The following is a 26357-nucleotide window of genomic DNA, read 5'->3' as shown; positions in this document are numbered from 1 at the left end:
ATGTGTTGCTAAGTTCCGGAAACTAGAATAAGCTAGCTATCACAGTTTTGGTGCAATAGATAGCCAACAGTGCGTACATTCTGAGAGTATTCCACTGGTTATCACTGGGTGAAGTTAGGATCAGTTAATGTTACCATCAGCTGTTGATTGGTGTTATGACTTTGATATATCACTTGTGCATGTGTGGGACTATATTGTGGTGCTATGACCTATCTCTGCCTCTGGGTGGTGCTGTTATGGTGCTGTGTTTGTCCTCTGAATGTTGTTACAGGTGTCAGTTGGTGGTTGGGCTGGAGTTCAGTGGCTCCATCTTTAAATCAGCTCTCGGCTATGCCAGGTAATCCTCAGCTTATTTCTTTTCTCCCAACCAGACCAAACTATGCCAAGTGGTGCCATGATGGCCACTGTGAGGAGTTAACACTTGGGTCGCTATAATTATAATACTAACTAAAAAAGGACAGTGCATTATTGTGTTTACTGGAAGGGGATAGATAAGATACCTGTATTTAATTTAATTTTCTTTTGGAATATTTAGGTTATTTCCTCAAATTTTAGGTTGTTTTGTTATTTTGTGCAAGCTCACACCATTAAACTTTAAAAAAAAATCTGTTCGGAAAAGACACAGCTGAGTGTGAATGAATGATTCTGTGTCAGGTTTTAGGAAAGTCACCTGTAGGGACCAGTGATTGGTCCACAGCTATTTCCTCTTTAAATTCATGATATTTATGAAGGAACAATTTTTTTCAAAATACATATTTTTTGCAAATCACATTGTTTTGTTTTTTTGAATTTGCTCTAGGAATAATTTTAAGGGTTTTTTGTGTGATGTTGAAAGTGAGCTGGGCATCTTTACAAGTAGACTTGTTGTCAATTGACTAAATTGACTTGGATGGTAAAAACAAAAGAGATGAGGATTTTAAATCAAAAGAAAAGTCTGAGATGTTGAAACAACATTTCTTAGGATTATGATAGATTATAAAATTACATGAAAACATATTCATGAAACTAAATGAAAATTTTCAAAGCCTACAGCTATCCTGTGCACATCTAAGGGAAATTTAATCATAAAGCTTGATAGTTCATTTATCACCCTAAATATCTTACTGTGAGGAATTATTCGGATACACCTTTAAAATAGTTCAACTTTAAATCAATAGTTTTAATAAATAACCAAGTAATACATTGTCGGGGTATACAAAGTTATTACAAGTCAGTTATCAAAGCCAGAGGAGACTACAAGAGAGTTGTGGTCAAATTATGGAACAAAATAAATGTCAAATTGTGTAATTCATTATTTTTCAAAAAACATTTTCAAAGGGTTCAAAGCTGAGTGTTTTGGGTTTTTTTTTACTCTTTGACATTATTTTCAGTGGGGAGCTTTTACTGATGAGAATGAGGGCAGAAGCCTTCTGCTTCTGTTTGAGCCTGTTCCAACAGCAAATGTTTGGAGATGTTCATGTTGTAAAACCATTTATATGAATTGTATTGAATGTAATGACTGAATAAACTTCCTGTTAATAATAATGCGACTGTTATTGAACAGTGGGAACTGATACCTTAACATTCATCTTGTGTGTTTCTCCGAGGCCGGGTAGAACGGGGACATTCACCTTAACATTCCACAATGTAACACTTCACTTTGGCCAAGACATTTATGAAAAGGTAATGTTAATCTTCATGTGTCTTTCTTTTTTCACTTTTATTTTCTTTTTGCATAACATTTACTTTCTGATGCGGAAGTAACTGGTCTCAAACGTGACCCCCCCTACCACCACACACACACACACACACACACACACACACACCCCTTAGCTGACTATTGATTCTAAATGGAGGAGTAAGTGTGAGCATTTATGATTTCTGTCATGTTTGTCTCTGTGTTAGCCCTGTGATGGATTGGCGACCAATCTAAGCTGTGTGCTGTTTCTCTGGGATAGGTTCCAGCTCCGTGAGACCCTGAAATGGATTAAGTGGGTTTGGAAACTGAATGAATGGGTTTATTTTTCTTCCTGCACCACATTGTTGTATTTCACTGATGGATCGGGACGTGTCACCCAGTTAGCTGGAAACTGGAGTTTAATAGGATGTAATAGAAGTTGTGAAAGGTCCATTTTATGAAAAGTTTGAATGTTTTTGTAACCCAAGGTGTGTTCAAGAACACACCAGGTTTTTCTTTTTCCAAACCAGCGTCCTGATGTGTTAAATGTGTTAAATCTGAATTGATGACTTGAAGAAGTGAATTCAGTAAGAAATAAGTCTAAGTGTTTGTTTGGGTGTTTTTTCCCCCATCTAGTTATGTTAGGCATGTTATTTTCTCAGACGGATATGTATAGGCATTGTAAGTTAGAAAAAATGTGGTAAAAGTGGAGTAAAAATTGGTCTCATGTGCCAGTTAAAGTAAGAAAAGCCTTTGTCTTTGTCTCGCAGGAACTGATAGCATGATCGTACGCATCGTTTTATCACTGCTGTATACATGTTTGTGTGTGTATGTGTGCAAGTTCCCTCGAGAAATGGTTCAGATAAGTGGAATGTCAACTTCCTCTTGACACAAAATACCTTATATATTGACTTTCTGCAAATAAGCAACAACAACATACACACACAGATAGAAAGACAGAAATGATGTTGGCGGAGAGACACAGACCAATAACTTCTATTACTCTGGAATTTTTTTATTCAGTTGTCTCACAGAATGTTGTCTTGTTCAGGTTACGTACAAGTTCACAAATAGTGAAAGTGTGTGTTTGTGTGTGTGTGTGTGTGCTTGTAGGCAGCTGACCCTGGTGTGAACAGGGCTACTGTTTGAGACCACAGAGAGACTATTCTTCACTGCGACTTAACGCACACAAACTACACTCTCACAGCCATCCACTCTCCCCTCTCTTCCTCGTTAATTTGTCACAAACACACACAAACACGCATACAGAGGGTGCAAGAGAGTCACTTGCCATCTCTCATTCTCCTACAGAGAACTCTGGCATAGCCCTGCTTTCTGTTTGTCACCAACACACACACAGTGACAATGTCCCACCACATAATGAGCCTTATTTCACCATCCTGACTGTGAGTCACTGGTTCAATCAGGAGACTGGAATGTCAAGCTCCATCACTTCAACTGATTTTATACTTAAAAACACAATTACATGTGTGAAATGACAAGATATTGGGATGTAATGGAGCTATATTCAATATGACATAACAGTGTATACGGTACAATACCATTTATATGAGTTACATGAGTTTTTTGCATGAACAGGGTAAAGAAAAAGATACTACTTGAACATTTGAGCATATGTCCCAAGCACTATGGTGAATATGAGGCGTTTACTGGACAGTTTACTTAAAAAGTCACAAGGCATAATCATAGACTGTCAAAAAAGTCTATGTACACAACCCAAAACAGCTAATGGTCATGTTAGCTAGCTCGTTTTTGAAACGGTAAAAATTCAATGACCAAGAGAGCTTATTTTTTTTATCAGGCCTGCAACAAATGTTTGAAAATGTACCAAAACATGGTTGTTTGACTCAGCTGACTCACAGATTCTCTCTCTGAGGTGGAAACGTTGATTCCCTTACTCATTTCAAGAATTGAGAAAACCCAGGGGACAGTAGGGGTGCAAAAAAAGAGTCTGTGGTTTGATTGTTCATTGGAAATATTGTTTTATTTCCTCATTCTTTAGATGCTTTTTGGGATATTATAACTATGTCTCTTGTAAGGCTTTGGTTTTAGGTTAAGATATGTTTTTTAACTTTCTATTTCCGACTAAGTTTGGTGAGATTCCTTGGTATATGCTCCAAAAAGATGCAAAAGAAAAAAAAAACACTTGGTCAAGTTTAGTAAATTAAAAAGGATATGCTTAGGTTTAGGAAAACATATTTGGTTTGCACAGCAAAGGCTAACAAAACAATTTTTTTTTATTTGTGCTCCCCTGAATAAAATGCAACCTTTTCACAGAGGCACCTTTAGAGTTATCTTGATAATGATAAACCCAAATCCATCCCAAATACACTGCAAATGGACAGAGAGAACCAAGTGTATAGTTCTTTAGCATAAGAGGCTGATAAAGCAAGCAAATATGCACTTCTTTACAAACACAAATGACCACAATGACCCTCCTTGCCTGCTGGATGCGAACATCAGCTATACTTTTTGCCCCAGTTTTGTAACTCACACTTGTGTAGTCTAATAATATGTAATCGTTTTACAAGGTCATACGTACACCTGCCACAGTTTGCTGCGACTTGTGTCTTATTATCTAATTAACTGGCATTAAGAGTTGAAGGCCAGAGTACAGCTTATTTTTTCAGTTTGTCTGTAGCTAACAAGGTAGTGGCTTCCAGAGAATTTAAACTGATATCAGACTGATTTCAGAAAATGAAAAGGGCAGCTTTGCAGGTATTTCAGGTACAATTCAGCCCCAGTATTCTCCACTGCACTGTGATTCGATGTTGGAACATCACTGTTGCATCTATCCTCCGTACTACCCGAACAGGAACAAGTACAGCCCTGGTGACATTATTTAAAGTTCAGCTGATGTCACCATCCTGTTCTCTAAGCATCATTATTGACATCTGTTCTTTTCTTAATATAACATGACAAAACCAGTTGTACATGTTTCTGTATCTTGTGCTTGAAGATGTAAAAGAGGGGGGAAAAATAAATTCTTAAATTATGTATATGTATAATTGATATTATTGTTATCGATAAATGTATGCACTTATCTAATACAGATTTTTATTAACTAGTGTAAAACCGCAAAGATTTCTCTTTTCAAGAGTTTCCTGAATGTCTTTTTTTCCCCCAAAGAGTCACTCACAAAAAAAATCTTAAGAGCAAAACACACGAACCAGTGTCAAAAATGTACTTATGCAATTGTAACCGGAAACAGACTGGTTCTCGTTTCAAAATTAGGCTTCAGAGTCAAAGGGATAAAGAAGTTGTGGGACCCGAGGCAGGCGTTCAAGTCCTTAGAACCGTTTGTATCGCGGTCAGATGAAATGCTCACGCCACTTTGATTTCAATCCATGTTTAATCCCCTTTGAACGGAGCAAAATTAAAACTCAAATCGAAGAAAAATCCAAGTTCCCACGAAGCACGTATTCTGAAAGGTGTAACCGGAAACGGTCCGTTTTACACCGCCCAGCTTGATGTAGCTAGCTAAACTTCAGAATGGACCTCAGGAGAGAAAAACCCGTTACTTTGCACCGTTAGAGGAGAAAGTCCGACCGTCCATGTCTTATGTACAAATATCTACCCGCTGACAAAAACTACTGGCAGCAATGTCGAGAGAAAACACCACTCGAAGTCTGGACAGTATAGACCTCGCCGCTCTAAGAGTAAGTAGAGAAATGTCTTGCTTTTCCAGTAAAATGTTTGAGTAAACACTGTAGGATTTTGCGGGTTGGCTCAGTAAAAGTTGTTGCTTGAAACTCCCGTCAAGTTTCGAAGCAGCTAATCATCTTTACTCTTTGCCTCGTCTCACGGTGACTTAGTGCTTGACAAACTTAGAGCGTTAACTCTGCGTGTTATGCGCTTTATCCTGTAAAGTTCCTCTCTGTGGCAGCCCCGTGTCCCGTTGGGTGAGAGCTGGACGAGAAACAGTGTTTACACGGCATTTTCCTTTGTTGGACTTGCTGAAAAGTTAACGTGCAACAAGTGGCCCACGTCTAGAAGTGTAACAATGAATCTAGAAATTGATGGTGGGGAAAAATGAAAAAAAAAAGGTTCCTGGCACAGAGTTTGGTTGAACTTTTTCCTCCACCCCATGTTACTTAAGTCTGTATTTAAGTGCATATTGGTGTTCAAGAAGTCATTAATTTATTTGATCTGGTATATTGATTAGTGCAGTTGGCACTAATGTGTGTGTGTGTGTGTGTGTGAGTTCTTCACAGAAGAACACACACATATATATGCATGGTATACCTCCTGATTGATAACATGTCTTTTGTTTTTTCAGATCATACAATAAAATAAAGCAAAAACGTGATTTATAACGATGATATTTCTCTTCCTAGTTGCTTAAATTCCTATCCACACATGCACTGTCATCTCCCCATCTGAGGACGGCTGCACATGGTTGTTCTCCATCTGCCCTCACCCCTGAGCGCTCGGAGCCGTTTAGTCAGAGTTCTGCTTGGCATGAACTTGCTGTATGACTTTGCTGCAATGTAGCATTTCCTGTTCTGCACTGGTAAACTCAGCTGTTTGCTCAGCTGTGAGAACTAACCCACTAGCTGCTTCTCACAACTCCTGCTTTTTTTTCTCTCTCTCCGTAGGATCCAGCAGGGATCTTCGAGCTGGTCGAGGTGGTCGGCAATGGGACCTACGGCCAGGTGTACAAGGTGAGCGAGTCGTTTCTCGTAAAGCTCACTCGCCACTTCCAGTTTGTGGCGTGAAGACATTTCGGTTGACTGAAATATCCTGTAGCTGTTACGGCGAGAACTCACAGATTCACATACACACAAGCATCTTCAGCATCTTTAAAGGCCCTGGGTGTGGCTCACTTCCTTATCGCAATATCTGTTTGTCTATATGCGAGTATGTGTGGTTTGAGGTTGCAGGAGGTGTGTGGTCTTACTTTTTTTAGGTTTTTTTTTTTTGCAGCTGGTTGTGTGTGTGTGAACTGCTGCTGTTTTTTTTCCCCTTCTTATGTGAGCTCGTTCCAGATTTTAGCACTCGAAAATTGACGGTCCTTTGGGGTTCATGATGACTATGCAGCACAAGGCTTTAATGAGGGGTCAGTTTTAGATGCATTTTGATTAGAGTCAAAAGACTAGATTTATTTGCAACATGACCGCCCTTCTACCTGCCATTTGGGGGGGGTAAATACGAGCAGCATTGCAGTACTTGCACAAAGTCTGCATGCTGTTCTGTGCGGGAATGTGTGTCAGACAGTAGGTGGGTGTGTGTGCCTCTACCGCCACTTGATTTCCTGAAAGAGGAAATGTTGCAAGAGATGTGCAGGACAGTGAGTCCCGCACTGGTCTTTACACAGTCGTAAAAAAATTCACAAATTTCATCCTGTGACTCGAATTCCACGACGCCTTAACAAGGGCCAGGCCAGCAAACACGGCTGCGTGAGGAGCCTTTTTCTATTCAGGCTGACTTAATATTATTCAAATCTTTTTATTGACTTTTAAGTATTTATGAACATATATAAACATTGCACCAGAAGACAAAACACGTAGGGACAGCAGGAACTATAAGATGACAAAAATAAGAAGGGGAAGGCAGAGAAGATGTACAGAATTGATTTCACTGGCAAGGCAGACCAATCGGATATCAGATATGCAAGCAAATAAATATAAATAAGATCACAGAAATGAATAAAAAGTCAAATGCATAAAGAATAGAAGTGAAATAAGAATAAAAAATGAGAATTTAGACATTTAAATAGGTGGGCTATACACTTAATCCAGACTCAAAATAAAGAAGGAATGGCTGCCAGGTCATATCATCATTTTGAGCATTGAGGCTGACTTAGGGTCGTGATTCCAACGATTTAAGGTTGCATCTACCTCATAAGACAGTGTATTAACCTGAGAAGATTTTGGTTTTGATGTGAAGCCTCTCCTCCCTGTGTCCTGTCATCCTGATCTAAAGTACTTGCAAAATAAGCTTATAAGTAACATGTTTTGCAGGCAGATAATAAGGGCAGGTTTTGTTGCCCTCTAAACCATCAGTGGCTGCTTCTCTCATCACGTTTCCTGCCTATTGGCTGCATTTCCCGTGCTGTTAATAGCCCGCAGTCTATCTGCACGTTGTTCTTGTTTATTAGTGCTGCTGTAAGCAGAGTAATTCTAACAGTGTGACACGTTAGCAGACAGTTTGATTAGAACTATCTTTTAAAAGCGTTTGTAAGAGTGTGTATCTGTTTTTGTGTGCGCGGGTGAGTCCCATCATGGCAAAGCAGAACAGGAACAGGGTCTACAGAACAATAACTGATGTACGCACACACATAAAACCCTTGGCAGAAACAGCCAGTTGTGGACTGATGCAACGCAGGAGATGCTGACAAAGCAACTGGGCTTTTCCTTTGTTTATTTCTCTGCGTCATTACGGTACATTTTGAATGTGTAGCAATGGGAGGTGAACAGGAAATCCAGCGACAGCTGATCGGGACTTTAAGTCAGTCCATCAGTGCTGCGTGCATCTTAATGAAAGACTGCTTCTGCCACCACATCTCACCATCACAACTGTAGCTGAACGTGTATTTTCTTTATATGTTATCTTCCAAGCAGCCAGAAATTCTTGTAATCTCTTAAAGTGGCTTTCTGGGGGTCGTTAAAATGTTGTATTTGGACATTTGCTGCTTGCACACAAAGACATTAAGCACAATGTTTGCACAATACTGTACATGTAGTTTGTACAGTAGAAAATACTAGAATTATTTGTTGAATCTCTGGCTGATTAACCAGCTGGGATTTTGAGCTCATAGCATCTTGGTTTCTGTCCCACGTGAAGCATGGAGATACTATTATCTTTGTTGAACTGTCAAGCGTGCCCGTATTATGTCAGTTTGTTTGTTTTTAGCTGTACAAAGGCTGGGAGGAGGCGAAAGGTTAGAGGAGCCGACTGTAAAACCACAGAAATAAGTGGAGTTAAGGGTTAGGGTGGGGTTAGATGAGGTCAGGCACACAAACTGAGATGTGACAGGGTTCAAGTTGAATCAAATAGAATGCTCATAACTTATTAAACTGTTGGCAACGGCCTAAGGTAGGCAAAGTTGAAAGAATTGGGTGGAACTCTGTGACATCTAACCGACGCACATTTGTGGTGTGGAGCTTCTCTGAGCAACCCACGTGGAGAAGCTGGTCTGATTGGAGGAGAGCTAAGTGAGGACAAAAGGCAGGTTGGCCATGACTCCGTGTGGAAACTCTGGCAGCCAATAATCCCACAGTTATATTTACGTGTGTAGTTTTAACGGCACGTCCGCTGTAAACCAGCTGTGTGTTGCCAATTACGACCCCGATTCCTAAAGAGTCGGGACGCTGTGTGAAATGTAAAAAGAACAAGAAACAACAGCACAGAAAGCATCCGATCACCTCTAATACACCGATATTTTATTCACAGTAAAACATAGAAAACGTATCAAAGGTTGACCGTCAGACGGTTCGTGAAAAATATCCGCTCATCTTGACCTTGATGGGAGGAATATGTCTGTAAAAAAGTTTGGACGGGACCGTGTTCACCGCCGTTTGGCATCGCCACTTCTTTTAACAACACTTTGCTGAGGAGACCAGCTGCCGGCGCTTTGGGGCAGGAACGTTGTCCCGTTCTTGTCTGAAAGATGTCAGATTTCCCAACATCTTTATTTCTGAGAGACTCTGCCTCTCCGAGGTGCTCTTTGCACACGCAGTCATGTTACTGACCCGATGCCAGCGAACCCAACCCCTTACAGCAGCTCTAAAAAAACCCAACTGTTTGTTTTCAGTTACTTTTTCAGCCTTTTCTCGCCCCTGCCCTACTTTTGTGGCGCAGCGCCGCTAACGCCAAATTCAAGATGAGCTCATATTTTCCACGAGACGGTAAAACGTCTCACTTTCCACCTCTGATATGTTTTCTATTGTGAACAGGATATCGGTTTATGAGACTCGCAAATCGTTGCATTTGGTTACGCAGCGTTCCAACTGTTTGGTAGTCGGGGTCGTAGTTCTGCTATAAAGCGAAGCTCCGCAGTCGACCTGCGTCTAACATCAGGAGCTGATTGTTGCGCTTAACTCATGACTCGTGACTCATGCAGCGCAGCATGTGGGCACACGGATTTATTCTTGACCCACTAATTGGTCGTTAGCAGACAGATATTATGTTAATCCGACACTGGGACTCATTTTTGTTTGGCTTCAGCGGAACAACCCCCTGTTAGGCAGACAGGATTTTTGAAATGCTAAAACAGACACTGTTAGGAGAGGCTGATTGCAGAGGACTGGATACAATCAGGCCATTCCATCCAAACTTCCCCTGAGAGGTCAGGAACTACTCAGGAACTCAGGGAATCTTCATCACACTTGCATTTACGCCTCGGCCAACGTCTTCGGAACTGTTATTATTAGATTAGAAAGCCCCATGTGGACTGAAACATCACTTTTCCACGAATCTTGAGAACATCGTTGCATGTTTCAGAGATAGTTGGAAAGAAGGGGGGAAAAAAAGGTGAAGTGCAGATGCGAAGGTCGAGGGAGATTTGAGATTCTTAATAAAAGACGTGACCCGTTTTTCCAAAGATGGGGGGATCTCATAAAAGGCTGTTTTTCTTTTGTTTTGCTTTGGTTTTCATATCATAATGAAACGTGTGTTTGACCAGTCGGTGACATTCAGTACAGCAGACTCCACCCGTGTAGTTTTTGGCATGCTGGAAGCAGTGAATTACTAGTAGGAATAGTTTAAAGGCAAGAAGTGAAACCCTGGACTAGTCGACAGGTTCCTAGAGTATAAATCCTTCGACTCTCAGTGATCCCGCTGTGAGAATATGCTCATTAATACAAACGCAGACACGCAAGGTCACGGTTCCACTGATTTAGCCTCACTCATTTTGGTCATGTTCTTACTTTAAAAGGATTTATGTGGAACTTTTCTTTTACAAGTTCGACAAACTCACGCGGGGGGATGTAATGCACATGAGTGTTAAAGGCTGCATTATGTGTTGTGGCGATCACATGGCGGTCGGAGTCCTTCGGTGGCCTCGGGACAGAGAGCTCCAACCCTGACAAAAATAAAACACACAGTAACAACAGCGTTTTATTAAAGCCACAAAGCAAAAGCGTGTTCGTGTAATGCTGCATTCGAGGTTGTTAGTACGCTTTCCGTGCATCTCTCCCTCACCATAAACGCATCATCACACACACACACACACACACACACAGGCACACACAGACACAGACTCAGGGCGTTTCCCTGTTTGCAAAAGGAACTTCCCTTCCCTGCAATGCAGTGCTGTGGAGTCATCTGTGTGTGTGCGTTTTTAAGTGCAAATGACAAACTCCGCTAAAGCTTTGACCTGATGCAACATTGCTCTTTCCTCAGAAATGGTGACACGAGAGTGACGACACTTACAGCACCAAAGTGTCACTTTCTGACCCACAGTGCGACAGCACATTGCAGTTATCATCACCGAATGCGACTCGGAAGAATAGTTTGGAATAGTGTTTCGCTGGCGCACGGCTCGGTGCTCTCAGTAGCAAAAGTGGCGTACATTGAAACCTAAATGTAACACTGGTTTTCAGACTTTTACAGGATATTTTGGTCAATCTGCGAAAGGTCAAAGCGGTGTGCGCTTGCTCTGCAGTTTCACTTCAGCCTCCTCTGCCTCTCGGTGACACCGTGCAACAGCTGGCTTTAATACCATTCCCAGAGTGAATCACTTACACTTCCTCACTTCTCTCTGGTTTCATTAGCATCGCTTCCCTTTCTGTAATGCACATATCATCACTCCGGCCTACTCATGTTCAGATGTGCTGACCAAAATGCAAAAGAAATGTATTTCCAAACACGATGGCTTTGACTAACTAGAAAATCCTCTTTTGCACCCTAGCAGCTCGAAACTTTCTGTTTTTGAGTCTCAGCAAAGGCACTGAGAGGGTTTTCATCGAGGAAAACCCAAAAGCAGTTCCTCTGTCGAAACATTCACAGTTTCTTCCTCGAAAGTTTGACATCTGAGCTCCATAAAGCCTTTTAAAATGGTTCTATTACACACAATTGGAAATGTACAAAAAGTGAAACGAATGGTCTTTTATTTTCTAAAATAGGAAGCTTTGTTTCAGAGCTAAGAAGGAGTGGGTGGAGGTTTGAAGTGACACAGAGAGAGAAAGGAGCCATCCGTCAGCACGGTGTGGAGAAGCCGTGTTTGTTAGATGTGCAACAGAGAAAGAGTGGGAGAGAGACAAAAGGGAAAAATGGAGAGGAAAGTGAGAGGGGGCAGAGGAAGGAAGGCAGAGGTGAAAGCCAGAGAGACAGAGGAGAGGAGGAAGGAAGAGGGAGAGAGGCTGATGAAAACGAGCAAGAGAAAAGGAAAGCAGCCCCCCCCAAGAGGGTTAGAGCTGTGGTTGGAGCTGATTACCCCTGTGTGGTGGAGCACTGAGAATATGGGGAAGTCCAGCCGTTTGAACACACACAGAACAAACTGGCCTCCTTTCTGAACTTTTAAATGCCAAAACTACGACTAGAAAATATATAGCAATACACATCCAGCTGTGCTGCACTGCAGCAAAGCTGCTGGGAAAGAGAGTCAGCCTGACAAAGACCTCTGGGCCGATTCTACTCTGAGCTCGCGCTGGTGAAAGTCGGCTTCTGCAATATGAGCGCATGTTCTTTTGTGCTGCTGCGTGTCCAGCTCACTTTACAGCCCCAAAACGCCAGGCGGTGGCAGGTTTTTTAATTTAACCCTGCTGTGCTGAGCCGCTTTATGCAGTGGCAGCTGGAACTGGAAATGTACAGTTCAAGGTGGAGCTGATTCTAAAAGATGTTGGACGAAAGATCCCAGCTATTGGACTCAGTGCATTGATAACCGAGCAGAGCTATACTAACAGCATCGATTTGACAAAAGAGTAGAGACTCACAGTATCTGAACCCAGTTTTTGATTTGAGATCGAATTTTTTTCTCCTTCTTCTCTGAGATCAGTAAATGAAACTGTTCCCTTAAGTTCCCTTTAGGCTCACAGTGTGCACAGAGTAGCAGAGATCCTGCAGAGATCTGGGACAGTGGCACAGTGCTTCCTCTAACTCACCTCAGAGCATGAATAAAAATGAGAAAAACGTGATAACGCTTTTGTAAGCAAATAGTTGAAATATAGGTTTTTGATCACGCTGAAGCCAACATTTTCCCAGACTGCAGACGTGACAGAGCAACAGAGACACTGCTGCACTCAGTTTTATTTTAACATACGCTCATGTGAAAGGGGTTTGCTTAATGTAAGCAGCCGACAGAAAGAAATCACCCAGCATAACCGCGACTGAGCCAGCTGATAACAGCCCGTCCCCCTGGCAACCTCATGCAACCTTATCTTAGTTCTAACTGAGCTTTCTGAAGGTTTAGACCCAAAATATTGGAAATCCGTGCAGCTGTTTGGCGATTCAGTGCCAGCTGGTGAATGCCTGGAGTCTTTAAACCACCTGGTCAAGATCTGTTTCTCAGGGGAAAATTTCCTTCTCTGCGAAGGTCTAAAAGTCAGGGGACAGGTGCAAAGAGGCAGATGAGACTGAGGCGGACAGATTTGCGCAGAGTCAGATGTTAGAGGCACAGTTGGTGTTCCTCGCCTGCGTCCTGCTGTCGTTTGCATTGGAAATGTCTCTGTTTCTGATTAGCATTTTACACGAATACATCGCGGTAACCTTTTCACAGACACAGTGTTTGTCGTGCTCCCTTATTCTGCCATCTTGTGCGCGTGTGTCACAGAACAAGTGACGGAAACACACTCCGTTCCCCTCGCAAGAGTGTGTGTGTGTGTGTGCGTGATTTAGCATGTGTGATTTACTGAACTTCAGTGTCAGAAAAAGCTACGCTTTCTCCAATTAATTCTGATGGAGAGCAGTGAGCTGTTTAATTGTGTGTGTGTGTGTGTGTGTTTGTGCTGCATGTTGTTGATAAGTAGCTCAGCTGGCAGTAGTGGGAGAGTTGTGGTGCCAGCCTGCAGACACCACTGAGTCTGACGGGGCAGGAAGGACGTTTCCTTTATTTATCCCAGTCAGGCCAGCGGCTGCTCGCACGCCACAGCTTTCTGCAGTCATGGAGACGGTGCCCTCAGCGTGGGGGCGGGACCAAGGCCAGAATGGAGAGGGGTCGGTGAGCCTCACGGGGTGCATCTCACAGTCAGTACAGAGCGGAGATGAGTGTGAGTGGAATCTCTGCTGGAGTGTGTTTCACGGCAACATTTTCTGATGAGCAGCACTCGCAGCGTTCCACTGGAACGTTTCCTTCTGCCACATTTTCCCTGCGTTGTTGGTCACAAGAACTTGGGATGTCACGGAACTCTTATGCCCACAAACGCTCCTCTTATGATGAGGGCATTTCAGGGGAAAAAATGTATGTCCACTGTCTTTGGGAGTTTACGCCATCAGACATTTCCAGACAGCATCATTTTGTGCAGCCACCCTTTCCTCTACACTTGGAATTCCAGCTGTTCTAACCAGGAAACACCAACTATTCCCCCCCCCCCACGTGCCTTTACTTGGGAAAGTAAACCACAAAAACAATCAGCACAGAATTTTACAATGGCTGCATCCTTCATGCTCTGTTACTTTCTTTGTGCCTTTGCACTTCCTGTCCGTGCTTTAATGCTTCCTTCTTCTTCTTCTAGCTTCACCCGCTCAGCATTCCGTTTGCAGCAACAAATTTAATCAGGATAGAATGTTTCTGTGCTCATGGGAAAAGGCAGCTACGTGTGTCTCGCCTCTGCTAATCAGCATTTTGCTCGTTTTCATAAACTTTTTGAACATCTCATTGTTCTTTGAAGTAAATATATGATTTAAAACTCTGTAATGGCTGATTGACCACGCTGCATGTGTCAGACCCTCAGGCCTCAGAGCCTCGTCAGACATCGCAGCTTTAAAGGCTCGTAGAGCAGCTAGTCTCGCATCTTGTCGGTTTTTCACTTTTCCTCGTTCTCACCTGGCTGAGCTTCACAGCTCTGGGCCTCCTTGATGGCTCGCTCCCTCCTTTACAGTTTGTTTCGCTCTCTTCTGGTGTCATGTTTAGTTTTTCTCTCGTAGCCTTGTCCACAAACATTGACAATCATAGATCAGAGAATCAGAGATTGCAATGTGTGGGAGGGAAGAGCACATTTGATTCTTTAACCTGGACTGGGGCTGCTCCACGAGGCAGCGACGCAGCTCACTTTCCGTTTTCCTCACCTACTGCTCCTGTCAAAGCACTTTGCTGTCAGGAGTTGGAATGTCTGCTTCTTGTTGGGTGCTCATTCTGTTGGATCGGTTGTGACGTGACTCCTCTTTCTTGTTTTCCGCCAGGGTCGCCATGTCAAGACTGGTCAACTGGCAGCCATCAAAGTCATGGAGGTTACGGAGGTAAAAGTGGCCTGTAAACACTCTGTATGTGTGTCTTTGCTTCTTCTGTCCCTCATCTTTTGTGTGTTTATCAACCTGCCGCTCTCCTGACATTCCCAGTTGGTTCACACTTCAAAGTACTCCCGATTTATCTGGTTTCATCCTTTCATTTTTTGGGGTTAATCTTTCAAAATGTCAATCCTCCTGTCTATCAACCCTCACTCAGAAAATGATTTCTTATTATTTATTCTGGAAGTTATTTGACTTTTATGTCATCGCAGGCAGCACGAGCCAAAGAGATTTCAGGCCTTTTCTCATTCCGTTTATTCAGTTTGCCAATTTCTCCGTTTCAGGGCCGCAACGGATTTTTTGAAAAGGTTCGAACAATGTAACGCTTTGTTAAAAAAGATGTTTCAAACAGGCAATCTCAGTCGTATCGTCGCGGCAGCCGTCAAGTCCTCGAGGGGCGAAGAGGAGCCGGAGGCTCTCCGGTTGGTCCGCAGATGTGTGGAAACGATTGAAAGTTTAAAAACAAAAGATTGGAAGTGATTTGCACATTTCTCCATCTACAGCACAAAGTATCTTTAAACAATTAAAGGACTCTGGAGACATTTAAATACATAAAAGGCAACAGCACAAGCCTAAGTTGTACGCTTGCTATCTCTGATGCAGTCGTCAGTAGTAGAGGTTACTGCGGGGAACCTTTAAGTGCTATAAAAGGTGTTCCCTTCTTTTGGGTCTCCTCAGAACAGCGGATCAGCACAAAGTCATTCTGACTGATCTGCTTTCTCTTAAAATGAAACCTTTGTATCGTGATGTGATTGATTTCCCTGAATGACACCCCCCCATCCATCCATAAAGCCTGAGCGGTTACAGATTGGGCTGATGAGTATGAAAATGGCGTGAATGATATTTCACGGTAAAAAGATCTCTCCACCAGCAGCTGCTTTTCTTTTCCCGTCTCACATTATCCCTGAAAAGACACAACACAGGATATTATTTGAAGAATGTCGTCCTTTTTAAAGATTTTGCTTTGGGAGCAATTCAAACAATGACGCTGCAGTTTTCTGACGTTTGCAAACGTGAGATTGTTACGCTGAGGATGTGGCTCCGCTGGGTGCCTCTGTCATTGAAGCAGTTGAACCTTACAATCCATTAGACAACCTCACTCCGTTCCCCTCTCAACGGCAACACAGTCAACAAGTTCCGGACAGGAGAGCACTTTAATTTACCGCCGTCCTGACTAAAGTGGACTGCAGCAAAAGGCTGGGCCTGAGCTAGACTCCAGCTATACATAGATATGGATAGACATATATTATTTATTTGTGGAGAACATTCAAGACCAGCAAGTTCACCCCCAAGGTTAAAAAAATACCAGAAGTTACAGATCAGACTCTTCTGGCCTCTGTTAGCATGTCAAATGTTAAAGTTCATGACAGAACAGTTAGAAAAAGACTGAACACGAATGGCTTAGTGTAACCATGGTATTAAGAGGCTGCGCTTTCTTTTTTACACGACTTATTTGGATGATTACTGTAGGGTTTCATCTGATGTAAATGAGACGTTTTATGAGAAACACCTGAAAACCCTAATTAAACTACGATGGTACACCAAGACGAGCCTTTCTAATTTCTTCATAAGATGCTTTTGAGGTAATGCAGCCAAACTAAAAGGTTCTTCAGAAAACATAGATGGTCGTTTTTCAAAATCTCTTACAATTTATCCACCAAAAATAACCGAATAACAGAAAGAATAATAAACAGACTAAATAATGAAATCAAACCCATGCAGGTAGGTAGAGAAGTCCAGTAAAAACTGAAACTATTCACAGTTTCATTTTAAAATGGCAACTTTCCATTTATTTAGCTTCTAACCTTTAACCTCCAGCATCGTAAACTGGTTGGGTTTGATACATTTTAACCTCGGCCACCATCTGCCCACTCACACTGACTGCCACATCCACACCGAGCCTGCAGCACGGAGGGGAAAGTTAATTTTCTGCCTTTACTTCCCTGCTGAGATGGTGTTTCTTCTTCTCTGATGAACAAACACATCCAGCTCCTCTACCCATCGCCCTCGTCTCTCCTTCTCTGCTCCAGCTGACATGGGGTCCTATAGAAGGGACACACTCTCACTGGAGATGCACTCCATGTGCAAAAAGAAAAAGGTTTTACATCGACAGTACTGATGGGATCTTTTGTGTTTCTATGACCTTTAATATCTCTCTCTCTCTCTCTCTCTTTTTCTGTGATCTTATGGACAGGAAGAAGAGGAGGAGATCAAACTGGAAATCAATATGTTGAAAAGTTACTCCCACCACAGGAACATTGCTACTTATTATGGAGCCTTTATTAAGAAAGGCCCTGCTGGACAGGACCACCAACTCTGGGTTTGTTTTCCTCATAAATAAGCGTTCCCCTCTGCCTTTGATGTGTTTCTACCATTTCATTTGTTGAATTTTCAGCCGCTGAGGCGGGAGCGTTTGCAGTTTTTTAGAGTTGGCAAACACCTGTGCGTCTGATAAGCGTCTCCTCATTTGTTCGTCCAGTTAGTGATGGAGTACTGTGGAGCCGGCTCCGTGACGGACCTGGTGAAAAAGACGAAGGGAAACTGTTTGAAAGAGGACTGGATTGCCTACATCTGCCGAGAGGTGCTCAGGGTGAGGTCAACACACACACACACACACCATATCTGCCTGGTGTGGAGGACGAGCTGCTGCCTCCAGACAGAGCTGTACGCCGGCAGATTCTCACTTAGCCATAAATACACGTCACTGCGTTGGGGAGGGGTTTCATGCACATCAGTCTCGACTGTTACATGTGTTTTTCAGTTCGGTACAAAGGATTGCTCCAAACACTGCAGTATTGATGAGACTCTGGCATCATGTTGGCGGGGAAGAATCCAGCCACAAGCACTAATCAGAGCTGTAGTGAATTCATTATGCTTTGTTGTTGCATTTTGGTGTAGAACACCACATCCAAGATCAACCCGAAAGCAACAACCGAAAATGATTACGCCGCTCGCTGAGTACTCAAGTGCTTATTTTGAGCTATTTAGAACAAGTTTTGGTCAAATTTTCCACAAATTGGAAAAAGAAAAGGCTAATCAGTTTTCATTCATTATGGCAGTTCGTTTGGAACCTTTAAACTACTGAGAAACTTTCGTAGATTTATTATCTGAGGAAGGTTACTGTCTCCTTATTAGGCCAAACACAATGTTTAATCTCTTTAGTGGACTCCTCAGCGGATTTTTGCATCACATGCTCCATCTTGGGTATTTCCATCCTTCTTTTGATGAATGAAAGGAAAACGGCCGAATACAGTTCCTCTTCTTTTGTAAGGATGATTTAGCTGGAAAGATTTTGCAGATATTCAAACTTACTGTTGTTGTCCAGAAATGAATCATTCTAGGAAAAAACAACTGGTTGCTCAACTCTGTAGTGGAAGGGGTTTTGACTACAGCAATATGTGGCCAAGTGACACATTATATGATAAAATACGCTCAGAAAAGAAGGGATTTTCCTTTAGAGCGAGCTTTGTTTTAACAATAACGGCTGTTCAATCCCAGTTCCAAGAAGGTTGCAACGCTGTGTAAAATCTAAAGAAAAACAGAATGCAATGCTTTGCAAATATTACTCACAGTAGAACACAGAATGGGAAATGCTGAGAGAAACATTTAGCTGTTTCATGAAAAATGGGAGCTCCTCTTTAATTTAATGGCAGCAGCGCGCCTCAAAAAGAATTGGGACAGGTTCAGCAAAAGGCTGGAAAAGTCACTGAGAATGACAGAAACAGCTGGAGGGACGCGTTGGAGCTCGTTGGGCTTATTGAAAACAGGTTAGTAATGTGATTGGGTATAAAAAGAGGACCTTAGAGAGGTAGAGTCTCTCAGAAGTAGAGATGACAAAAGGTCCAGCACAAAAAGATTCAGAGAAATCCCAGAAATCAGAATTGGACGCCCGTGATCGTCGGGGTTAAAAACGGACGTGGTTCTGTCATGGAAATCTCTGCATGGGCTCAGGAACACTTCCAGGAATCCTCCTCAAATGCAAGTGAAGGCTGATGCAGCATTGTGTGGCACCGGAGCTCCACAGCGTACAGTTCTGTCAGCATTCCTCTTCACACCCGACTTCAGGTACGACACAGAGGGGGACTCTGCAGTATGCATCAGGCGCGAGGATGAGATGGAGTACCGGGGGGTCGTGGACAGCTTTGTGCACTGCTGCGAGCTGAATCAGTCGCAGCTTAACATTAGTAAAACCAAAGAACTGGTGGTGGATCTGAGGAGAGCACGGGCTCCAGTTAACCCCATCAGTGACGTGCATGTGGAAGTTGTGCAGGATTATCAGTATCTAGGTGTGTTCGTGGACAATCGGCTGGACTGGTAAAAGAACTCAGTACCCACGTAAAAGAAGGGCCTAATTAGGTTAGAATTTTATCTTCTGGTCATCCAGAGTCTGCGACACCATGCTGAGGATGTTGTACATGTCTGTGGTCGCCAGTGCCGCCTTCTTTGCTGAGGCGTGTCGGGGTGGCAGAGGAAGTCGACGCTTTGGAGACTGTGATGGATAAGAGAATGTTGTCGAGACACAAATCTATCATGGACAGTGAATGTCATCTGATCTATGAAGAGGTGGCAGGATGGAGGAGCACTTTTAGCCACAGGCTAACTAGCATTAAGTGCTCTACTGAACGCCTTCCCACGGCCGCCAGGCTCTGCAACTCCTCTATCTCTCTGTCACACACACAAGTAACAGCTGAGCCTGGAGACTGTTAGCTACGGTGACTCTTACTGCCAGCTTTCTGTGATCATTTCTTCTGCTACTCGAGCACCATCCATCACCTTATAAAAGTAATCAAGTCCTTTACTGCTGCTTTCCTGTTTTGATCCTGCCTGCAGTCCAGGCTTTTCACCAACTGAAAACATTTGGTGCGTCAGAAACAAAATACAACAGAGAAACCCCAAGACTGTTGAGCAGCTAAAATCCTATATCAGACAAGAATTCCTCTTCCGAAGGTCCAACAACGGCTTTCTGTTTTTATTTCCGTTTTACACTGAATCCCAGCTCTTTTTGGAATTATTGTGGCGATTTGCTCGTTTGCCTATAGTAATAAATTACTGCTGTTGTGCATGAAACATGAGGCTGATGCCGCCATTCTTTGCACAAACATCAGAGCCAAACTGACACCGATAATCATAAATGTTTAGGGATTTATTCCCTCTCATGTTTTCCCACTGAGTCAGCAGAAGCGATGCATGTATTTTTTCATTTATATACTTAAAAGGCCAGTTTAAAGCGCGCGTCTGTAAGATGTTATGGTTAACATTACGAGGGATCACAAGGTCCTGAGAACGACTACAGCGAAATTTGTTCTGCTTTCTATGTTGGCCTTTGTGTTTGTGTATCATCCGAGTTCAAATATATATCTGGCTGATGATGTTAGTGTCAGGGAAAAAACTGGAGCTGAGCAGGTTTTTCTTTTGTTTTGTTTTTTTTAAACCTTTAGAGACAAAAGGCTCTGGAATGTCGCCAATGTTTTCTATGCTGCTGTCAGCCATGCTGTCTCCCCATTGTTTCAACATCACAACACACACACTCGCAGCTACACACGGACACCACGGTGAAGTCATTGTCTGAAAAAAGAGCGTCTCGTTTCCTCTGTTTATTTAACCTCCTTTGAAGAAGCGAGAGCACAAACACACAGAGGAGCGCGCACACTGGAACTGTGCCGCCGAGTGGTAGAACGGCTACTAGGTCACTTAAAAGCAGAATGTTTGGAAGGACAAGCAGCGCAACATGCCTGACGGGAATTCCGCTCGGTATCAATGGTTTAATCAGAGCAGACTCACGCTGAAGCTGCTCTTTGAAGCCAGCGTCTGAGACTTCACACTCATAGTAACAGTGGTCATCTGACTGTGTGTCTGGGTGTGTTTATTGTGTGCGCATTTGTCTTCCAGGGTCTTTCCCATCTTCACTCCCATCATGTGATTCACAGAGACATTAAGGGACAGAATGTTTTGCTCACAGAGAATGCCGAAGTCAAACTTGGTAAGAAACACTCACTCATGCCGTGTCCTTCCTCAGGCAGAGCCCAATGGCAGAGCAGCCCGCAGGCGCATTCATAGTAAACCACACAAGCATGAAAGTGCCTCTGAGAGGGGCAAATGTTTTTTATCCTGACATCCTCTCACGATTTCACATTCCAGTGGACTTCGGAGTCTCGGCTCAGCTGGATAAGACGATTGGTCGCAGGAACACTTTCATCGGTACCCCTTATTGGATGGCCCCGGAAGTCATCGCCTGTGATGAGAACCCTGAGGCCACATATGACTACAGGGTATTTAATCACACAGACTTTCCTGTAACCTGTTGAAGTGGTGCTGAGCAATAGCAATGGGTCCACTCCTTTTACCTGAACATTTTCAGAGGAATGGGTCATTTTATTCAGAACAGTGAATCATTCAAGCATGAAAAGGCACCCAGTTCAAGGGGTGGACCAGTGTTGTTCCGACCCATAACAGGAATTTTAGCAAAGAACCAATTTTAGATTGTATTTTAGGCACTTTGCTACTAGCAGCCTGTTGCAAAGACTCGTATTTTGTTCCCATTTCTGTAGTTGCGTCTCTGCAAGGTAATTTAGTCATTTACAAAGCTAACCCAAGCTAACATGTTTCCTCTGTCTCTCTTTCTTAGAGTGACCTCTGGTCTTTAGGCATCACTGCTTTAGAGATGGCTGAAGGAGCCCCTCGTAAGTCCGAGACACGTCTGAGTGTATTGTTGTGTGGAGCTTTCACTGTGTACGTTTCCTCCATTTGGCTCACCGTGTGTCTCTCTTCGTTCTGTCTTCGCTGTTCATTCCACGCAGCTCTCTGCGACATGCATCCGATGAGAGCGCTCTTTCTGATTCCTCGGAACCCTCCGCCCAAACTTAAATCAAAGAAATGGTAAGCCTGTGAGCACACACAACAGGGTGTAGAGGGAGCTGTTTAGGGTTTTAGTTCTTCTGAAAGCAGAGCTTCTAAGTGCTCTTTGTTGTGGCTTTCGTGGAACAGATAAATGACATTCCAGCACTTTCTTTTTTACTAAGAAATTGAAAGCTGTAAGTCATGGGCATGTCTAGACATGTTAAGATAAAAAAAATTTAAGAAAAACTGCAAGTCAGATGTCTGCTGTTTAAAATAGACAGGAGATAAAGTGTTATTGCTGTCATTTCTAATGTTTTGATTATGAACTCGTATGCCACATTCGCTCTTCTGTCACTTCCCTCTCTTCCATGCATTATAGATAAACCCTTCAGATTAAACTCTTGGATTGACCCCGGCTGCTGTCTGTCATTCAGTATTAATATTATTAGAAAAAAGTTCTTTTCAGGACAGCTTTTAATAGCCCCACTGGTCAGGGGTGCAGTGCCTTGCCATCTTTTTACCTCCAGGCCTCCCTCAGGCAGCATTCCTAAACAGCAACACACGCTCATTCCCTGTTTTTTATAAGCTCCGAGTACAGGCAGGAGATGTCTCGTATTTTTGGAGGGGCTTTACTGATAGATACTGCTTTAAAACGTCATCATCGACAGCAGCTTTCAGACAGGAGTTTCCCTGCTGCTGCTGCTACGCTGGAGGTGAGTTTCTGCTGCTGGTAGAGGCTGTTGATGATGAAGATGCTTTTGAATTTTCAAAACAAAATTGTTGGAAACTCTTGGAGAATTGTTTTCTTATTCCATTGAACTTTGATTTGCACCTCATCAGTTTACTCTTGTGAACTACTTTGATCTGTAGCTGTTTTTAAGTTTGGCTTTTTTTTTATAGGTATTTTTATTGAGTTGGCAAAAACCAATGCTGTTAAAAAAGCTAAATCTATCCATTTAGTGTAAGAAACATGCGCATTTCTGAGATTTCTTATGAAGACCCAAATCGGTAGGAGAAAAAGATTTGGGATTGCCTTCACATGTGAAGTGTAACAGGTGGTGTTGAGTGTTTGTTAACTGTAGATTATTTTTATCAAGCCTTATCGCCACGGATATCTTCCCACGTGACAGCTATCGCGTAAAGTGAGGAAAAGAAAAAAGCTGTGGTCTGCAGCTTCAACTTATGGTAGGCAGGAGAAGCTCTGAAGATTACATTTACTCATATTAATGTGTGCAGGGCTGAGCAGGTTGTAGTCCAGTCAAAATTTACTGGGTGTTTCATTTCAAGCCCACTATAAAGGCACATTAAGGGAGTATCTCCTCTTTATTTCCTGTCTCAGACCAAAATTGGACTTTTAATGTACATGTAAGTCTGACCAACTGAAGTTCTCATAGCCGGACTAACACAACCAGATGATGCAGCTGGCGCACATGTTTCAAAGTTCCATTACTTCTTGTAGAAAAACTAAAGTGGAAGTGTATTTGAATATAGCTAAATTCCCAATAAAGCTGCTCTCATTCGTTTCTTTTGTCGGCCAAACAACACGTCAGCATCTGTGACTGAGAACCAGTCCTTTGGGACTAAACTTGCCGATGCTTAAAGCATTTCCAGACTGTCGCTCTGCTCTAATAGAATCTGCTAATAGATTTTTTTTTTAAACTGCTGCTTCATCTGACGAAATACAATTCAAGTAGCTAAGAGATGTATGCGTAACGATCTCCCAAATTTCCAGTGTTTCTCACACGTTTGTTCTCGGACGTATTATCGTTAATAACTGCGCGAGTAAAGGCAGTAAAGAGCACTCTTTTGGGCCGTCTAAAACACTCGCATCACAGAATTTCACACCATCACTTCTGCATCAGATAGTTGTTACTCTGCCACCATACTTTCAGACCGTGCAGTAGCATCGGTTTAATCAAACTTCTTTCAAATGTTTGAGTTGTTTTAGATGATTAGCTCGACTCATGACTACCTTCTGAGTTGCTTTTTGCTGAGCTCAGCTCATGTGACTGCTGCCAACTCACAAGTACTTCACACAACCCCGCTTAAAAAGTTCAAAAGAAACAAACAGCTTTTCTATAAGTAGATACCCAAAATAGAAACCTTGCGTTCAGTGTAAGTTTTTTTTTCTTTTTTCTCTTTAATCTTTTTTTGCCTGCCCTTTGCCCTCTTTTCGTAGGTCCAAGCGTTTCTTATCGTTTGCCGATAGCTGTCTGGTCAAAAACCATCTTCATCGACCCACCACAGACACCCTGCTGAGACACGCCTTCATCAGAGACCTGGCTAACGAGAGGCAGGTTCGCATCATGCTGAAGGATCACCTGGACAGAACCAGGAAGAAGCGAGAGAAAGGTGAGGAGACACAACCAAAAACAATACTCGCTTCATTGCATGAGTCAGTAAAGATTCCAATCGGAACCGGCTGTACTGGTGCACACTGAGCAGCTGCTTTGCTCAAACACTGTACTCGTTGGAGTGTTTCATCTGACTGCCAGTATTGTCCACAATTTACATAACCCCCGTTGAATGCTGTTAAAACTTAAGATAAGGTTATGCCAGCGCTCTGCTATCTGAGAGAATTATTAAAGAGGGATGGCACAAGACAAACGATAACACACTCGAGATATGGGAGGAAGGAGGGAGGGGAGACATTGTGAGACCGATTTCTCATCCTTTCTCTGGATTAGTTGCAAGAGCTGGAAGTGTGTGCAGTCAGACTGTGAGAGAAACAATTGGAGGAGGGGAAGACAAGGCAGAGATATTTTAGACTCTGCTCTACTTTTTTACTCAGACATTGTTCAGTCATATTCTTGTCTGTTAGCTTCATTCATGTATCCAATTCCAAAAAAGGTTGGTTGGTGCTGTTTAAACTGTAAATGAAATCAGAATGCAGTCATTTGCAAATCTCAAACCACTGATTCACTCACATAGAACATAGAAAACATAACATTTTACATTTTCAGGTCCATGTTTAGCACTGTGCAGCATCAACTCTTCTTTTAACAACAGCCTATCAGCATCTGGGAACATAGAGACCAGCTGCTGGACCTCTGGGAGAGGAATGCTGTCCCATTTTTGTCTGATATCAGATTTTAGCTACTGTTGAAAGTGGGCCTTTTCAAATGTTTTTTTTGGCGGTGAAAGGTCTGAACTGCAGGCAGGTACTTCTACTTCTACTACAAAGTCACACTGCTATAATTAGCATTGTCTTGCTGAATTATACAAGGCCTTCCCTGAAAAAGACGTCATCTGGATGGGAGCAGGATGATCCCTCTCCTTGGAAGAATTTCAATAAATTCTTCTTACTACAGAGCAGTTTTCCACTTTTCCTCAGTCCATTTTAAATGAGCCTTCGCACAGCCTTTGCGGAACACTAGATTGAAATTGCGCCACAATTTGCAAATGTAGTTTTTTGCAGATTTCTGAACCTCTGCCCATCTTCACTTTGGAGAGACTCTGCCTCTCAAGGGTGCTCTTCTTCCACCCAGACATATTACTGACCTGATGCCAATTAACCTTATTAGTTGCAACATGTTCCTCCACCTGTTTCTGCCTTTTGTTGACCCTGTTTCAGCTTCCTGCCATCGACAGATGAGCTATCACTATCAACATTTCATATAATTATATTTATTTGTGAGGTGTTCAAATCATTGCATTCAGTTTTTTACAATCTACTCAGCTTCACAACTTTTTTGGGGGGGGGCTCTACATTCATTAAACCAAAGGAGAGGCAAATAGAGACGGTGACAACAGCAATGAGAAAGAGACAGAAACAGACCACAGAGAGAAGCTGAGGGGAAGGAAGGAGGAAACAGAATGACCATCTGGTTCTAATCTTCTCTTAGCTTATAAAAAACACACTAATGACTGGTAGACTTACTGGATGCATTGTGTTGTGTTTGTGTGCATGCATGCAATGTGTTTAGGGCTTGATTTATGTGTGTGTGCGTGTGTGTGCGTGTGTGTGCGTTCTCCCCAGTGGCCCCTACAAAATGAAATGCCTCTAGTATTAGTGAATGTGGGAAAAAGTCAGTGCCGCTAAAAAAAAAGGAAAGAAAAAAAAAGAATGCTCCGGATATGATGCAAAAAAGGATGTGTCATGTTCAGCATGCCCAGGGGTACGGTTTGCACAGAGATGGTCTATGGTTTGGAAGATGTGTCACTCCAAGAAGAAATTCAAACCCCTACGAATGTTCTTTTCAAAGGAGCGAAAAAACCGTCCAACACGACCTCACAGCGACACAGTGGAGTTTACCCTCTGGATTCCTGAGAAGTTCCATGTTGTCAGTCGTAGTCTGTCCATCTTCTCTGAACACAGTGGCAGCATGTGCAGCGTCACGTTTAATGTTCAAGTCAGCCACATGTTAGCCAAATGTTGTCATGCCAGGCTGGTTGGCTTCATCTACTTGCCTCCAGAATAGTGATTTTAGTGTAAACTATATATATTTTTCTAAAG

At 42.7% G+C, this 26357-nt stretch overlaps 1 protein-coding gene across 5 annotated transcripts in view; it reads left to right on the top strand.

Annotated features, from left to right (window-relative positions):
• The first annotated feature begins 5154 nt into the window (after nucleotides 1-5154).
• LOC140318412 (mitogen-activated protein kinase kinase kinase kinase 4) overlaps nucleotides 5155-26357 on the top strand; it is a 56240-nt gene continuing 35037 nt past the window's right edge. For all 5 annotated transcript variants that reach the window (XR_011917827.1, XM_072396226.1, XM_072396225.1 and 2 more), the window contains exons 1-10: nucleotides 5155-5337; nucleotides 6277-6342; nucleotides 14960-15016; nucleotides 17259-17384; nucleotides 17544-17654; nucleotides 20954-21044; nucleotides 21203-21333; nucleotides 21690-21744; nucleotides 21862-21940; nucleotides 24081-24253. Coding sequence is in view for 4 of the 5 variants with exons in the window: in XM_072396226.1 (XP_072252327.1) it covers nucleotides 5281-5337; nucleotides 6277-6342; nucleotides 14960-15016; nucleotides 17259-17384; nucleotides 17544-17654; nucleotides 20954-21044; nucleotides 21203-21333; nucleotides 21690-21744; nucleotides 21862-21940; nucleotides 24081-24253 (946 nt within the window). In the remaining variant the exon portion in view is untranslated. The remainder of the gene's footprint in view (nucleotides 5338-6276; nucleotides 6343-14959; nucleotides 15017-17258; nucleotides 17385-17543; nucleotides 17655-20953; nucleotides 21045-21202; nucleotides 21334-21689; nucleotides 21745-21861; nucleotides 21941-24080; nucleotides 24254-26357) is intronic.

The sequence above is a fragment of the Leuresthes tenuis genome, unplaced genomic scaffold, assembly GCF_036924035.1.
Source record: "Leuresthes tenuis unplaced genomic scaffold, fLeuTen1.0.hap1 SCAF_11, whole genome shotgun sequence".
In the NCBI taxonomy this organism is placed as follows: Eukaryota; Metazoa; Chordata; class Actinopteri; order Atheriniformes; family Atherinopsidae; genus Leuresthes; species Leuresthes tenuis.
The sequence above is the reverse complement of the archived record's forward strand: the minus strand, read 5'-3'. Positions and strand labels throughout refer to the sequence as shown.